General features: G+C 48.2%; 1 protein-coding gene across 1 annotated transcript in view; it reads left to right on the top strand.

The window, feature by feature from the left end:
- Positions 1 to 9,734, top strand: part of LOC146337718 (phospholipase A2 inhibitor and Ly6/PLAUR domain-containing protein-like) — a 37,116-nt gene extending 27,382 nt beyond the window's left edge. The window contains exons 3-5 of the mRNA XM_084815176.1: positions 1,587 to 1,739; positions 7,936 to 8,085; positions 9,302 to 9,734. Of these exons, the coding sequence (XP_084671302.1) occupies positions 1,587 to 1,739; positions 7,936 to 8,085; positions 9,302 to 9,471 (473 nt within the window). The 3' untranslated portion in view covers positions 9,472 to 9,734. The remainder of the gene's footprint in view (positions 1 to 1,586; positions 1,740 to 7,935; positions 8,086 to 9,301) is intronic.
- Positions 9,735 to 18,157: the final 8,423 nt, after the last annotated feature.

Genomic DNA, 18,157 nt, shown 5'->3' with positions numbered 1-18,157 from the left:
CATGGCTGACTGCAGCGACACCAACCATTTGTGTCCCTGTTAGCCAGTGGCCGGGTGTCTGGCCGCTGGAGGAGCCAGCCAGCAGCTCCGCAGAATCCCTGAGGAGCGAAGCCGGCCGGCCAGAAGTTCGGGGGGGAGGGACGGAGCACCTCCCCCCCAGCCAGAATTTCGGTGGGAGGGACGGAGCGCCTCCCCCGCAGCATCAGCATAATCCACGAACAGGTAAGTGACTTTCGTACATCCCTACTTTTCTGAGTGGTAATTTGGTTCCTTTTAGTTTCAGAACTGAGAATATCTGGGTCCAAAAAACCCTGGTGGATAACCATACCAGAGATTGATGTTATCTATAATAGATAAACATCTAATATAATCACAGATAAACATCTACTGTAATCATTGACTAGAAATTGATGCAAATGTACTAACATTAAGTACTTCTAACCAGTGCAAATGCTACCATGAGTCCTACTGCTACATGTGCAGGTAACCATGTTCCGCAACATGCTTAGACCAACCATTCTCTAACCACCCTCCCTCCCAAAGGAACCTGCAGTCCTCTGGATGGACAGCCATGCATCCCAGCAGCCTTTGCGCTGTCGGCCATTTTGGTGCTTGACGCTGTGGTCCATTTTGGTGCTTAGCAGGTACAACATGGCCCTCCCCATGCTGGGAATAGATGTACTGATTGAAGTCAGCTGGATTTGGCCAGTGTCGATGGGCGACAATTTTGTTTTGCTTCATTTTATATAGGAATTTACCAAAACTTCACAAATTTCTTCACGTTCAGAATGTACAGAACATGATACTTTAAAGCATTCAAATGCATGAAGCAACAGAACTGGTGCATCTGGCCATTTGCAGAGACTGCAGTCACCTAGTGTTGCTCTGCTAGGTCTGCCCAACACAGCACCAGCTGCTCTTTGGTCAGTCCGTCTTGCGCCAAAGAACGTTCTTGTACAAAGCGAAGCCCTGTTAATTTCTTTGATGACACCTGTAAAACATAAGACTGTGAGGATCCATATTTTGCAAAATAATGCATTTCTTTCCAGTTAGGTATCCCAGACTTAACCCTCCCTTACACAAATCTCCAATCTCTCTCTTCAACGTTTGAGCCGGATCCTTTGCACATGGTTTATAGCAATTTCTATCACTGAGTCTCACTTCTATCACTGGGTATGCTTCCTTTTCACAATCCACTCTATCCAGGAAAGCAATAGCCTCACCTTTACCTGCAGGTTTAATCCTGATCCTGTCATCATGGGCCAAATGACCTCCTGCCTGTCTCTCTCTCAGATTCAAGTTCACCCCTGTCACAGTCTCTCTTAGTATGACATCACCAAAAGCTTGAATACAAGATTTGACACCACCTGGGGGAATAAATGTGCATTTAGGTTGAAAAGCAGTGTTGGAATTATATTTCCTGATCATCTTTAAAACAATGTCTAAGGTTCAAGCTCCCTCCATGTCTACACAGTTCAGTCCTAACAGATAAGGAATCATACAGTGGTGTCGGAATGAAAGAGAAACCCTTGCTCAAAATGCTGTTTCAAGCTGATCAAGTCTTCTTTTCTGATTCTTTTTCACAGTGGATGTTCCAGTTTTGTTCACTTACAAGGGATGCCTCAAACTTGCTGAATGTCCCACATGGTATTATTCTCTGACTTCAGTATCTGGTAAATCCATCCGAGGCAAATTTCACTGCTTCCAGTTTGACGAGTGTAATGCAGAAACTCTCCATTGTAAGTATCTATGTCATTTTAGACTCCATCTACATTTCTAAACAAACCAGTTGCAATGATTCCAGCTTCTATTGGGCTTTGAAAAAGGAATTTTCATGGAGGTTTTTATTACCTTCACACTACTTCTTATCAACACCTTGCTCTCATCTGGGGGTAACAGTCAGAACTCTAACGGAGTCATTAAGAAAGCAACAGAAAAGACTGAGAAATCCTGAAAACAGCTGTGATGAAGCAAAGGAAGGTAAAGAAAAACCTGAAGCTTTGGGAGTAGGAATTTGTTTGCTCTTTGTCTTGAGTCCCGTCATCACAAGCCAGAGCATTCAACCCAAATGTATCTCCTGGGTTTGGAAATAAGTATAAACAAGGGTGAGAACTGAATAAAAGAGTGTCCTGCCTAGGGATGTCAGAGAATTCTGCCACAGATTCCAGTAAGGCCAGATTCTTTAGAATCCGGCCCCCGAAGTCTGTGGTGGAATGGCCTCCCCCACCCCACTCCATGGAATCCCCCCAGGCAGCAGCCAGAACTCCAGCTGCAGATGGCCCTGGGCAGCAGCTCTGCGGAGCCGCCACAGAGCAGAGCCAGCCAGGGAGGATTCCAGGGGGAGGAACGGAGCACCCCCCCCACCGTGGATGGCTCAGAATGGAGCAAGGTAGGTGTTTCGTATGTCCCTAGTGCTGCCTAAAGGTTCAGCTAGGGATCCAATAATTTATATTTGTAGCTCCTAGCACTGGAAGAAAACTTCATAAAATTGTGCTTACCAGAAAGAGATATAGAACTCTGAGAATCTTACCTTCTTCCAAGATGATCTCCCCAAATGGATGCAAAAATCAAACAAAAATCACACTGTTCTTCACACCAACAGAGGGGGAAGAAAAGGAGGGGGTAGTTGAACCATCTGAACCATCTGAACCCCTGAATTCTGAATTAGATTGGTCTATGGACTTTAAAGTCCACCATTTTCATCCCTGCCATAGCCGTGATAGGCCATGCATATATTTACATAGCCTATCACGAAAACAGCAGGGACGCAAATGGCATAGCGGCTGCCATTTGCATCCCTGCTCTTTGCCGCGATAGGCTACGTAAATATATACGTAGCCTATCACGGCTAACGCAGGGACGTAAATGGCAGCTGGTATGGCAGCCAACATTTGCGGCCGCAGCTCGGCAGTGGACCGAAGTCCGGATGCGGGCAGGCCTGGCCAACAGCTCCACAGACTTGCCATGGAGCGGAGCTGGCTGGGGAGGATTCCAGGGGGAGGGATCACCTCCCCCACCCCTGCGGATGCCCCGGACGGAACGGGGAAAGTAATTCGTACCCCCCTACATGCACAAAACCTGCCTCCATGCTTCTCCGGGAGTAAAATCATCCCAGAAGAAGACCGTAAATGCTACAAACTTGAACTAGTATTAAATCATGAAAAGCTGGTCCTGTCAAATTACCCCAAAATTAAGGGGACCCTTACACAAAATGAATGCAAACTGCGCCTTTTGAAAATTCTGGATGCAACTTTCCAGGGCTTGTTTGCCACAGCAGAAATAGTTCACTTGGAATATTTGTATTATAGCCACATATCTCCCTGCACAGTGGTAACTTTCAGCAGGCGAGGCAAAGCCAGACTCATATATGACTACAGGGAGGCACTCGCCAGAAGAAATATAGTAGTTTCGAGATGATTTGAAAATCAGGCACCCCCTCAGTCCTTGGGTGATTCTTCCATCTCACCCATCATAAGCAGCTTAGCTGAGGCAGCCAACTGTTCAAAACATCTAACTGACTCTGTCGAAAAAACTTTTGCCCCCTATTAAGATGCCTATTAAGGCGAGCAAAGGTGTTTGGGATAGGGATGGCGGAGAATTTCTGAGAATTTCTCCACGAATCTTGGTGAGGCCGAATGCCAACGCATTCGGCCCCCCAAAATTGGCGGTGAAATTCTCGCCCCCCCCCCCCAGGATGGGACTTACCTCCTGCGAATGTCCCTCTCGGCGGCGGGTCCCGGCGGTGGTTCAGAGGCAGTTCGGCGGGGGCCTTCTGACCGGCCGCCGCCGCCGCCGTTACAAAATAAAGTAAAAAAAAAAACAAAACCCGTGATAGGCTACATAATGATTAACGTAGCCTATCACGGCTAGATTTCCAAAGTCAGACATGATAGGCTACGTTAATCGTCACATAGCCTATCACGGGTGACTTTGGGGGGAAAAAAGCACATACGCAAATGGCGGCAGCCCATGGGCACCGCCATTTGCGTTCCTTATTTTGGCACATCTAGTCTACATAAAGATTTACATAGACTACGGCGAAAATAAGGGCAACGCTATTTGCGTACGCGGTTTTTTTCCCAAAGTCACCCGTGATAGGCTACGTGACGATTTACGTAGCCTATCACGGCTGACTTTGGAAATCTAGCCGTGATAGTCTACGTTAATCGTTACGTAGCCTATCATGGGGTTGTGTTTTTTTTTCACTTTTTGTTTCGCGGTTGGGGGGACGGGGCGCTTCTCCCCAGTCTGAATTTTGGCCGGGCGAGGCGGGGCGCCTCCCCCCCTGGCCTGAATTTCGGCCAGGCGAGGCGGGACGCCTCCCCCCCCTCACCTGAACTTCGTGGGGAGAAGCGAAGTGCCTCCCCCCCACCGCGAAGCCAAGCTGCGAAAAGGTAAGTGACTTTTGTACATTCCTAGTTTGGGACGAAAAACAACAATAAACCCCCAACATGGAGAAGGAATTTATCTTTTATAAGGAGTAGGACATCTTCGCAGATTCCTTTTCTGCCATACTACGAGCAGCCTAAAATGACATAGTGATGAGAATAGAGCTCCTGAAAACTTCCTTGATAAATCTGCAGGTAGGGCAAACTGGACTTATCAACAAAGCGGGGGCCCTTCGGGCACCAGAGGCTGATGCTCATGCACCTTGGCATAAAAACTTAGACAAAGATGGCATACACTCCGCAGAGCCCTTGACAGACCAGATCTTTCCACACAACCCTCATTGTTGGAAGGTGAATGATGGAGCATCCTTTAAGTGTCTATAATGGAATATTTTTGGCTGGAACAAAAAAAAGCTGGATGTCCCGTTCCAGAAGTATCTAAAACAGTTCGACAGTTTCCTTCCAGAAATGTGGTCCCTTTGGGATATTTGGAGTAATGACTACAGAATTTATGCAGTTCCCGCAAATTTGTCCAACACCAAAAGATGCCGTGGGGTGGATTGGAATGCTGTGTAACCAACTGGTTGCAAGTGGAAAGCTATCAAATAGGCAGCCCAGGGCTATGGCAGTTCTCTCCTTAAGTTTGAAACAATCTTAGGGTTGGCGGAGAATTTCTCCCCGAAACTTTGGGGGGCCGAGTGCCAACGTGTTCGGCCCCCCGAACAAGTTTCGGGGAGAAATCCTCCGCACCCCCCCCGCACCCCGCACCCCCCCCGGGACGGGACTTACCTTCGCCGAATGTACCTCCCGGCGGTGGGTCCGGCCGGCGGTTCGGGGGGTGTTAGAGCGGGGCGGGAGCAGCAGCCAGTCTTTCGACCGGCTGCCACCACCACCATTGCAATGAAAGAAAAAAAAAAACGCCCCCTGATAGGCTACGTGACGATTCACGTAGCCTATCACGGCTAGATTTGCAAAGTCAGCTGTGATAGGCTACGTCAATCGTCACATAGCCTATCACGGGTGACTTTAAAAAAAAAAGTGTGTACGGATAATGGCGGCCCCCATAGGGAGCCGCCATTCCCGTTCCTTATTTGGTCGCTGTAGTCTACGTAAAGATTTACGTAGACTACGGCAAAAATAAGGGCAACTTTGCAGATCTAGCCGTGATAGGCTACGTGAATCGTCACGTAGCCTATCAAGGGGTGTTTTTTTAAAAAAAAACTTTCGCGTTCGCGGCCGGGCGAGGCGGGAAGCCTCCTCCCTGGCCTGAATTTCGGCCGGGGCGAGGTGGGAAGCCTCCCCCCTGGCCTGAATTTCGGCCGGGGCGAGGCGGGAAGCCCCCCCCCCGGCCTGAACTTCGTGGGGGGACCAGCGAAGTGCCTCCCCCCCCACCGCGAACGTCCTTCGAGGACAGGTAAGTGACTTTCGTCCACCCCTAAACAATCTCCTTTATTATAATAACTGTCTATATTCCACCTAGGAATTCATACAACTACTCTGAAAATATTTGGGCTTACCTGGAAGAATACCTATTTGCACTGGACACCAAATACCCCAAGGCCTATTTTATTTTCATGGGTGACTTTAATGCCCGAATAGGCCCCAACTGGGACTCACTGGAACAAACAACTCCCTTCCCACTACAAGCCCCTACACTGATGAGAGATAGACAATCCAAGCAAGGATCACTTGATTAATATCCAAGGGAAATAATTCATTCCCATATAACTTTTTCAGGCTGGCTTGCTCCTCCAAAATGGTACCACAGGTGGGACTGCAAAGGCTCTTGAGACCCCTAGGTGTATATTGCCAAAAATAAATTTTCAATGTCAACCATTCTAAACTAAAGTAATGTTCCTTGGAAAGAGAAGGCAGAAATATTGCTGGCAGCTCAACTCCCTCAGCACGAGAAAGTCAGCTCGTATACAGAAATAACTGGAAGTGCTTTTTACCAGCTTAGGCTAGTATGCCAATTGTGGCCCTATTTAGAGAGGACGGACCTTGCCTCAGTTATCCACACACAAGTCACGTCCAGGCTGCACTACTGTAATGCGCTATACGTGGGGCTGCCTTTGAAGACGGTTCAGAAACTCCAGCTTGTGCAGAATGCGGCCGCCCCAGTACTGGTGGGGTGAACTGATTCGATCATATAACACCTAGACTGCACCAGCTGCACTGGTTACCAGTGTGTTTCCGAGCCGAATTCAAAGTGCTGGTTTTGATCTTTAAAGCCATAAATGGTTTGGGACCAAGTTACAACACCTATGTCAGCCTGCCCGCACTTTAAGATCAGAAAGAGAGGCCCTTCTCATTTGCCCACCTGTCAAAACAGTCAGGTGGGTGAACACGCATGAGAGGGCCTTCTCTGCAGTGGCCCCACATCTTTGGAACAAGCTGCCATTGGAAGTCCACCATTCTCCCTCCTTGCAGTCTTTTAAGAAGGCCTTGAAAACGTATTATTTGACCTTGGTCTTCTACTGATATGACTGCTACCGTTGTGATTGTTAACATCGTTGTTGGTTTTATTGTGGGTTTTAGTTGTTTATTGTTGGCTTTTATTGTTGGCTTTTATTGTTTTTACATTTTTATCACTTTTAATATTTTAATTGTTTTTACGTATTTTAATGTTGTAAGCCGCCTTGGGAGGGTTTCTGCTCTGAAAGGCGGCCAAGACATATTTTAAAGAAAGAAAGAAATATCTGGGTGCAGCGATACAGAATCTGGGCTCCTGGACCACCTGCAGTGGTCAACAGCCAATGAAGCAGCTACTGCTACTTTTCATTATGCGGCAGGACTTGGTGGTAGGCTAGTGGCACCCCTTCTTGACCTCTGCACAGCTACGCTATTGCCCCAGCTTTCTTATGGGGCAGCTGTATGGGTTTACTCACACACTGCAGCGCTGGATTCAGAACAACACAAATTCTTGACAAGAGCCCTGGGAGTCCCGAGCTTCTAAAGTGATGGTACGGCTGGAGTCTGCCTGCTGTTCAGTGAGAACTGTGGTCCGAAAAGCAGCCATTTAGCCCTGGCTCAAGATAATTTCCCAACAAGCCCCTCCTCTTGTCTTCTTGACATATGAGGAAATGGGTCCAGAATCTTGGGCTACTAAAACTAGTCAGTTACCTTATATCTGAACTGGGATTCTCAGTCGGTGAGTTGGCTGCAAAGGGCTATAATCATGCTGGACTGGAAGTTGCAAGGCGCTTAGCTGATATTGACTTCCAGGATACTAGTACATGAGTTCTCAATTGTCATTCGAATGTATTGTGACAAAACATCACTGTACATCCTGGGAAATGGCCCCTATGTTTGACCTCCCCCTGCCCAAAGGACTTCAAGAGACTCTTCATCAAACGCAGTCTAAAAACCTTAGCACTGTTGGAAGACAAAGGGCGCCATGCTAGTCTACCAAATACAAATAGAGATTTGTAACATTTGGTCTCACAGCACAGTAGATGCGACCATCTTTAGGACTAGACATTCTAGGGCAGAAGACGCAAGAGATGGGAAAATGTGGTCATGGAGCTCTGGGGTCTGGTTTTTGCAGTGCCAACTGAGAAGAGCCTTAAACCCAATGGGATGCAATGCCCAGGCTGCTTCTCCAAAAGTTCAGATCATTGCGACACCTCGGGGGAAACCGTCCAGTGCCTCGGCGATGAGAATCAATGTGTCAAAGCTGACTTTGACCTCAGTGCACGTGAGTAGAGTTACCAATCCACTCCAGGGCATGGGGAAACCTGCACTCTTTCTTTCGTTCTTCATTTTATTTTAACTGAGTCACACAGTCACTTTGCTTGGAATGCATGCTTATATTGCTGCTCTTATGCTCTGCACCTGACAGCAGGAAGATAATATCTCTTAGTTTTTTGGCTGTAATAGAGGTGCTCCTAGGTTGACCTCTCCCTGCTTGCCCACATTCGCAGGATATGTGTCCCTTTGTTAAGCATTTGGCAGGAGAGTACCGCAGCTGTCAGGCATTGAGCAGCACTCTCAGAGCTCTCACTGTGCTTTTCTTAATATTTCCATGATTGTTCCTGGTGTGTGCTGACAGTCTGGCTGCATGAAGACCTGGGGGCAGGGTGGGGAAGCAGCTTCATGAATGACTGAAAGGCCTGTCACTCACCACAGCTGCCCTGCTTGCAGTGGGGCTTGGACACAGCTCCAGGGCAGAGTCAGGGTCAAGTCCCAAAGCAAGCTCAGTAGGCACTCAGACGTCCAACACAGGGAGAAACAGAGAAGACCTGGGGCAGCAGGGGAATACCAGGCAGGAGTCAGGGACCTGACATCTTTCCAGCGCCAGTGTCCGCAAAGGAAGGCACTGCAGCCTGAACCTGAAGAGCTGCACGAAGATCACAGCTGCAGGCCATTAGTGCCACCTTGGGAAAGGTCTATCCACTGGCAGGGTCTTCCTCTTGAGTATACCTGTACTCACGAGGAGTCCTTATTCCTCAGATGGCAGCAAATCTTTCATGTTTGCACCACCTTACCCCCGCTGTCCAGGTAGGAAATTCAGTACTTCAATGCCTTGCTCATGAGTACACTTTTACTCATGAGGAGTTCACATTCCTCTGGCAGACATTCCTGCATCTGGCAGCGGGCTCAGCTTTGGCCTTTAGACACCCCCTGGGGCTCCCTGGGGCTAGGTGGCTGGAGGCACTCTTCCTCTAAGTCTGAGAGGAGATCACTCTGTTGTGAGGGTTGGGCTCCATGGCTGTCTCCCCTGAGGGGCCAGGACAACCCAGCCACAGGCAGCTCTTCTGTCCTGCAGCGGGACTATGAGAACAGTGCACTGACCAGCCCTGAGGAATGTCTCCAGTTGTATCTACACCCTCAGGCAAGACATTGTATCATAACACCTACAATATAATCGTCTCATATGAGAAGATATATGCATATCTTTTTCCCTCTCGCAGTTGGATTACCCAATGAAACTATTGCTCTCCAAGCCTGTGTAAATGTGGAGACCTGTATCTACCCCACTGGAAACACAGCAATAGCAAACGGATTGTTGAACTTTGATATCTACAATCTGGAATGCCAAGCTGCCAAGGGATCATCCAAGCAGCCTGAAGCTGAGGTGTAGATAGAAGAGAGCAATCACCTCCTCCCTGCATATTCCACCATTTGCAAAAGTGGGGAGACATCTGGGGCCCTAGAGGTGAGGGCAATGAGAGTCTGGGACTCAGGATTCGGCAGTTTAATCCTAAGAGACTGGGTGGGTTCCAGGGGACCAGATAAAGGGAGGGGGGTGTTAGATGTGCTGTCTTTTGCCTCAAGCTGAAGCACGGTATCATGTATGTGTTAATTTACACCAAGTCAAGAACATTCAAAATAAATTCATATGGCAAATAAAAACTGTGTCTTGCATATTTTCCCATGAATCTTTGTTGAGGTGTGAAGATGTTGGGTTTTCAAGATGCCATCTTTGGGCTTGACTTTGTGCAGGAAGAATGGCTCACTGACCAAACAAGCTTGAGTCTCTTGACTCTTCCTCCATAGAAAAGGGGATTGTGTCTTTGCGCGAGTTCACATTCCACCTCTCTTGAGTTCGGGCTTCCAATGTTCATTTTCACGGGCACTCATGGAAGGGTGTTTTCAGAGGCAGCCTCAGCTCCTGATAAACAAGGTTGTTTTTCCACCCTTAGCAGTGAACTAAAACAGGACGCAGGAAAATGCCTTCTCAGGCCCCTGACAAAATGCCCAACTCTCTGCATGATTACTCAAAAGCAAGCATGCAGCAGATTGCGGCGTTTGGGGAAAATGGGAGTTCTCTTGCATCTCTATTGTCCAAACGTAAGTGCACAAAGCTGCCAAAATTACAAGAATTCTGGATACAGAATCCATTTAGTTGTTTTGAGCTACCTTGGTGCTCAAGAGTGTTCAGGGGTGTCTCCATGGACGATTTGCTGTGAGTTGTTGTGTTTGGAGGTCATTCAGCTCACATGACACTGGGGCCATCTCGCAACTACCCTGTAGTTTTTTGCAGAAAAAAATGGTTTTCCTGGGACTACTTTAAGTCCGATTGTTTTCCTGAAGTCAGGTGGCATGCCCCAACCCCTGTATTTACTTCAGCTTTGCTAGCCCTGCCCAGGGGTGTTTTTCTCAATGACCTGGTGAAGGTGTGTTTCCCATCCCCGTGTTTCCAAGCACAAACCTATGTGTGTTTATTGTGGTCAATGAGGCTTGTTCTCTGAGTGCACACTCCCTAAATCAAGCATTGCTAGGGTTACAGGCTGACTGGAGTAACCCCCCAAAGGCTGTGGAGCGCTATCTCAAAGCTGCATATCTTTGCTATTTGGTTTATTGCTGTTAGGGAGTAATTAAAATGCAGCTGTGATAGTATAACGGGGCCTTCAGGGGAAAAGAGAAAGGGGCGTAGAGCCTAGACGTGTGGGGAGGGGTGAATCCTCTGTCATTGGTTGAGCAGCCCCTGCCAGTGTGACGATGCTCTGTTCCAGTCCCCCACCTCACTCGTAAGGATGTTCTTCTCCATCCAATGGAGTATTCTTCTCCATCCATTCGTGTGTTGCAGCACGGGCCAAAGCCAATTCCTTGAAAAATCCGGATAATCCTCCATTCATAAATCTCACTCCCCTGCAATGAAAGTGCTAAAGACGAATGTTAATAACGCATCCTAAAGCACTCTTTTGCTTCTCCGTTGCTCTCTTCAAATGCTATTGCAAGGTTGTGATTCTTTGATGTCCTGTATTTTCTTTTTAAGTGAAGTCCCTTCTCTGCTTTATCGCAGTAAGGATCTTTTCATCTCATTGTGAGCAGGGGGAAGAAGAAAGGGGGTGGTGTGGAAGCAGCAAGCAAAAGTGCACGCATGAGGAAAAATGGGGTGGGGAGCAGAAACTCCGCAGCAGATCTCAGGGATGCGGTGAAATTGTGGTGGGGCGCTCAGATGCTGCAGTGGAGGACTGGGGATTTTCGTTTCTTCATGGAAATCTGGACACATGGGGAAACGTAGTTGCTCTCCGTTCATCTCACCAACCTGCAGCAGAAGGATTAAAGGCTAAATTTAGTTGTTGTTCAGTCGTTCAGTCGTGTCCGACTCTTCGTGACCCCATGGACCATAGCACGCCAGGCTTCCTGTCCTACGCTCTCTCCTGGAGCATGCTCAAGTTCATATTCATTGCATCGGTGATGCTATCTAGCCATCTCATCCTCTGCCGTCCCTTTCTCCTTTTGCCTTCAGTCTTTCCCAGCATCAGGGTCTTTTCCAGAGAGTTTTCTCTTCACATTAGGTGGCCAAAGTATTTGAGCTTCAGCTTCAGTATCTGTCCTTCCAATGAACACTCAGGGTTGATTTCCTTTAGGATTGACTGATTGGACCTCCTTGCAGTCCAGGGGACTCGTAAGAGTCTTCTTCAGCACCACAGTTGGAAAGCATCAATTCTTCGGTGCTCAGCCTTCCTTATAGTCCAGCTCTCACAGCCATACGTTGCTACTGGGAAAACCATAGCTTTGATTAGTGATCGGGCCAGATGCCATGATCTTCGTTTTTTTAATGTTGAGTTTCAAACCAGTTTTTGCACTCTCCTCTTTCACCCTCAACAAGAGGCTCTTTAGATCCTCTTCGCTTTCTGCCAAGCTCTATACAGTCAGTCAAAACAAGACCTGGAGCTGACTGTGGCTCAGATCATGAGCTTCTTGTTGCAAAAGTTCGGCTTAAATTGAAAAACATAGGGAAAACCACTAAACCATTCAGGTATGACCTAAATCATATCCCTTATGAATATACAGTGGAGGTGAGGAATAGATTTCAGGGATTAGACCTGATAGACACAGTGCCTGAGGAACTATGGACGGAGGTCCGTAACATTGTTCAGGAGGCAGCAACTCAATCCATCCCAAAGAAAAATAAATGCAAGAAAGCCAAGTGGCTGTCTGAGGAGGTTTTACAAGTAGCTGAGGAAAGAAGGGAAGCGAAAAGCAAGGGAGAAAGGGGAAGATATTTCCAACTGAATGCAGAGTTCCAGAGAATAGCAAGGAGAGACAAGAAGGCCTTCTTAAACAAACAATGCAAAGAAATCAAAGAAAACAACTGAATGGGAAAGGCTAGAGATCTCTTCAAGAAAATCGGAGAACTCAAGGGAACGTTTTGTGCAAAGACGGGCATGATAAAGGACAAAAAAGGCAGGGACCTCACAGAAGCAGATGAGATTAAGAAGAGGTGGAAAGAATACACAGAAGAACTATACAGGAAAGATCTGAATGTCCCTGATAGCCATGATAGTGCGGACACTGAACTTGAGCCGGACATCCTCGAGAGTGAAGTCAAGTGGGCCTTAGGAAGCATTAGTAACAACCAAGCTAGCGGAGATGACAGTATTCCAGCTGAGCTATTTAAAATCCTAAAAGATGATGCTGTTAAAGTACTGCACTCAATATACCAACAAATGTGGAACACTCAACAGTGGCCGCAAGACTGGAAAAGGTCAGTTTACATTCCAATTGTAAAGAAGGGCAATACCAAAGAGTGTTCAAACTACTGCACAATTGCGCTCATTTCACAATGAAACCATGCCAGCAAGGTGATGCTCAAAATCCTACAAGCTAGGCTTCAGCAGTATGCGAACCGAGAACTACCGGAAGTACAAGCTGGGTTTCAAAGAGGCAGAGGAACGCGAGATCAAATCGCCAACATTCGCTGCATCATGGAGAAAGCAAGAGAATTCCAGAAAAACGTCTATTTCTGCTTCATTGACTACGCTAAAGCCTTTGATTGTGTGGATCACAACAAACTGTGGCAAATTCTGAAAGTGATGGGAGTACCAGACCACCTTACCTGTCTCCTGAGAAACCTGTACGAGGGTCAAGAAGCAACAGTAAGAACCAGACATGGAACAACCGAGTGGTTCAAAATTGGGAAAGGAGTACGACAAGGCTGCATATTGTCACCCTGCTTATTTAACTTATATGCAGAGTACAAACTTTAGTAACTCGCCCTAAAGTGCTCTTTTGCTTCTCCATTGCTCTCTTAGGTCGCTACTGTGTTGTTGTGCTTCTTTGATGTTCTGTAGTTTCTCTGTTGTGTAAAATAACTTCTCCATTTTATCACTTGATTGCAGTAACTTCTCATTGTGAGGAGGGGGAAGGAGAAAGGGGGGTTAAGCAATATTGTATTTAATTATTGATTTCTATTCTGCCCAATAACCGATGCTCTCTGGGCAGTTCACAAATATTAAAACTACAAAGTGCAGCATAAAACAATATAAAATATAAGAACTTAAAACCACAGTATAACTGTACAACCAGAATAAAACCTCGCAGCAATGCAGAGATTTAAAATACAGATTCAAAACACCAGGGCAAAAAGATTAAGAGGCTTAAATGATAAAGTACTGGCAGAATGAAAAGGTCTGCACTTGGCACCAGGAGAAGAACAATGTAGGTGCTAGGTGAACCTTTCCAGGGAGCTCATTCCACAGCTGGGGGGCCACAGTGGAAAAGGCCCTGCTCCTGGTAGCCACCCGCCTCACTTCCTTTGGTGTGGGCTCCCAGAGAAGAACCCCTGAGGATGTTCTTAGGGTCTGGGCAGGCACATATGGGAGAAGGCGATCCTTCAGATAACCTGGCCCCAAGCCGTTTCAGGCTTTGAATGTGGATACCAGCACTTTGAATCAGGCCTGGAAATGGACTGGCAGTCAGTGCAGCTGGAAAAGTACTGGCATAAGTAACTCCATTCGCCCCCAGGTGGCTGTGGTTGGTGAAAATGGACCACTTCTTTCGGGTTCACGATGCAGCAGGAAATGCACTATTTCCATGTTGTGCGGTATCAATTGAAGAGGCTGCAGAAGGTTAGGGGTGGCCAAGTTGAAGTAAATGCCATGAGGTAGCTCAGAACTCCAGAACACCTAACTGCAAAATGGTGGAGACACTGGGGAAACAGTAGGGATGGCGGAGAATTTCTCCACGAATCTTCGGGAGGCCGAGCGCCGAGGCATTCGGCCCCCTGAAAGTGTTGGGGAAATTCTCCACCGGCCCCCCGCCAGCCCCCCAGAATGGGACTTACCATGGCCGAATGTCCCTCTCGGCGGTGGGTCCCAGCTAGGGATGTACGAAAGTCACTTACCTTTTCGCAGGGGTAATTCGCGGTGGGGGGGAGCCACTTCGCTTCTCCCCCCGAAGTTCAGACAAGGGGGTGAGGTGCCCCGCCTCGCCCGGCCGAAATTCAGGCCAGGGAGAAGCGCCCCGTCTCCCCGGCCGCAAAAGAAAAAGTGTGGGGGGGAAACCCGTGATAGGCTACGTAACGATTAACATAGCCTATCACGGCTAGATTTCCAAAGTCAGCTGTGATAGGCTACGTTAATCATCACGTAGCCTATCACAGGGTTTTGTTTTGTTTTTTTCACTTTTTCTTTCGCGGCCGGGGAGACGGGGCGCTTCTCCCCGGCTTGAATTTCGGCCGGGCGAGGTGGGGCGCCTCCCCCCCTGGCCTGAATTTCAGCCGGGTGAGGTGGGGCACCTCCCCCCCTTGTCTGAACTTCGGGGGGAGAAGCGAAGCGCCTCCCCCCCACCCCGAATCACCCCTGCGAAAAGGTAAGTGACTTTCGTACATCCCTAGGAAACATAGAGAGGATAAACACTGGGGGAACAGCCCGTGACCAGGGTCAGAGAGGTTCATGGCAAGGTGAAAGGCATACCCATGCGCAGGGCTCCATGCTGAAGTAAATGCGGAGGGTTGGTATACACTGCAACAGAAGCACAGACAAGCCAAATCAATGAAAACAATCGGACAAAAGTGTTCTCAGAAAAAACGGTGTCTCTATGAAAATCTCTGGGATGGCTCTGGGATGGTCATGACATCCTGGACACTGAATGACCTCCAAATGCAGCCAACTCACAGTAAATCGCTTGTTGAGACCCCCACTTGTTGTCCCCAGTTACATTTCAGACAACATAATGTGAAGTAATGTGAAAGAGGAAAGGCTGCCTTTGAGCATGTGCAAAGGGCCTTTGTTCCAATCACTGCAGAGTCACTCAGACCTCCACTACCTCTGAGACATTCAAACGAACACAGACCCTCCCCATGTGTTCCCTGCCCCCAAATCGCCTTCTGAATGAATACGATCAGTCTTGTTGATCAGGAATGAATTCTAGACAAGTTTGAGCCACAGAGCTTTCATGCTGGAATTGAGCTCCCTGACCCTCTATCAGCTACTGCACAAATGCAGCAAGCACAGCCTGTCACCAGTATGAAGGTGGAGTGATGGGGGAAGCCCTGCCTCTTGAATTTCTGCCCCTCATTCAGTCACAAAGGCCCTTTAAGGGAGGGGAGGAAATGTGGGACTCCGCTTAGCATGGATCAGGAGGGTGATCTGTGGGGGGTTCTATGGGTGGGGGTAGACCATCTTATGTCGCATCTCACTGCCTTGTTAAAAGCCTCCAGGAAACCCAGGTCCTTGAGATTAGGGATGGCGGAGAATTTCTCCACGAATCTTCAGGAGGCCAAGTGCCGACGCATTCGGCCCCCCGAAGTGTTGGGGAAATTCTCCGCCGGCCCCCCGCCCCCCCCGGGATGGGACTTACCTTCTGCGAATGTCCCTCTCAGCGGCAGGTCCTGGCGGCGTTTCGGAGGCGTTTCAGCGGGGGCTGCGGCCAGTCTCCCGACCAGCTGCTGCCACCGCCATTACAAAATAAAAAAGTACAGTAAAAAAACCACACACACACCCGTGATAGGCTACGTGACGATTTACGTAGCCTATCTCAGCTAGATTTCCAAAGTCAGCCGTGATAGGCTATGTAAATCATCATGTAGCCTATCACGGGTGACTTTGGGGGGGGGGAAAGTGCGTATGCAAATGGCGGCGCCCCATGGGCGCCGCCATTTGTGTTCCTTATTTGGACAGGGGTAGTCTACGTAAAGATTTACGTAGACTACGGTGAAAATAAGGGAACGCTATTTGCGTTGCCCTTATTTTCGCCATAGTCTACGTAAATCTTTACGTAGACTACACGTGCCAAAATAAGGAACGCAAATGCGTACGCATTTTTTTTTTTTGCGTATTTAATTATATAGCACCTGATTTTCTCTTCCTGGCCCCCGGCCCCTGATCTCTGCTGCAGAAGTGCTTGCTACTGAGGGAGGGTCAGTCTGGAATTACGTGAAGAAAGCTTTTCTACTTCTTGAAAGAAGGCTGCCGAATGTCCCTGCTCTCCCTGCTCTCTCTGTCTTTCCTGTTGAGCTGGATGCTGTTCCCTTCATCTGTGTCTTCCCAGGGTCATTTGCGTATGCACTTTTTTTTTTTTTCCAAAAGTCACCCGTGATAGGCTACGTGACGATTTACATAGCCTATCACGGCTGACTTTGGAAATCTAGCCGTGATAGGCTACGCAAATGGTTATGTAGCCTACCACGGGGGTGTGTGTGTGTGTTTTTTACTTTTTTTCGCGGCCGGAGAGATGGGGCGCTCCTCCCCGGCCTGAATTTCGCTAGCGAGGGATGGGGCGCCTCCCCCCCTGGCCTGAATTTTGGCCAGGTGAGGCGGGGCACCTCCCCCCCTCGCCTGAACTTCGGGGGGAGAACCGAAGCGCCTCCCCCCCACCGCGAAGCAAGCTGCGGGACAAGGTAAGTCCCTTTCATCCATCCCTACTTGAGATATGCTGTTGCTAATAACACTAATGGTAATAATTCATAATCAATAATAAGAATATGAATGCTTTAGTTTTACCCTACCATAGCCAAAATGTAAGATTGCTGAGTAAGTCACCAGCTGAGTAAGGTTTTGAGCAGCCTTCAGGCAATCCCAAAGGGTGTCAGGGGATAAAGTTGTAAGGGTAACAAATTCTTCAGTAATCTTCCTATGGGGGCAGACAATGACAATGTGAAAGGAATGAAAGAGACTGGATGGGATTTTGTCAAGAGGTGGAGAATCTTCGCAAAAGGAACAAATGTGTGCAAAAATGACAAAGACAACATTTGGAATAGGCCTTGAAATGGGACACAGAGACCAGGGTAGGTGGATCAGTGCAGAAAAGAGGAAACTGTGGCTTCTTTTCTCCACCCTGTGCATACCACAATGCATGCCTGTGTATGCACATACGCCAATTCCCGAATTCCCCACACTGCGGCGCAGGTTTTCTTGTCATCCGAACCCAGCAAGATGCATGGCAGGGTGGGTTCAAATCCACCCCACAAGTCAGGGCTTGTTGCAGGGGCTACAGCGGTGGTTTAGAAGGCAGCCCTGCAGTGCACCCCACCAGGTTCAGAGGAGACAGCAACCCACGCTCCCAGCAATTGGGCCAATGGGGAATGATGGGTGCACAAGCGGCTAATGGAGAAGGAGCCATAGTGGCTCCTTTTCCCGCTCTGATCTTCTGGTCCTGGACCCTGGGAAGACAAAGATGAAGGGAATAGCAACCAGCTCAATAGGAAAGACAGAGAGAGCAGGGAGAGCAGGGACGTTCGGCAGCCTTCTTTCAAGAAGTAGAAAAGCTTTCTTCACGTCATTCCAGACTGACCCTCCCTCAGTAGCAAGCACTTCTGCAGCAGAGATCAGGGGCCAAGGGGCCAGGAAGAGAAAATCAGGTGCTATACAATTAAATCACCACCTCCAGAGTTGTGAAACAAGTTCTATGATCAACTCGCTGCACAATCAGGCAACGTCTCTCAACATCACATCAAAACAAGTAAAAAAAACACCCTTCAAAGTCTGAGGTGAATTCCTACATAAGATGACGGCACATTTAGCATCCTGTCATGCATCCCACAAAACCGGTTGTTCCCGGGTGTTGCTCCTGGGCAGTCATATATACCCCCACAT

Source organism: Heloderma suspectum, chromosome 10, assembly GCF_057233095.1.
Source record: "Heloderma suspectum isolate Gila_16-S chromosome 10, 16-S_ref, whole genome shotgun sequence".
NCBI lineage: Eukaryota > Metazoa > Chordata > Lepidosauria > Squamata > Helodermatidae > Heloderma > Heloderma suspectum.
This window is presented reverse-complemented; position numbering and strand designations above follow the sequence as displayed.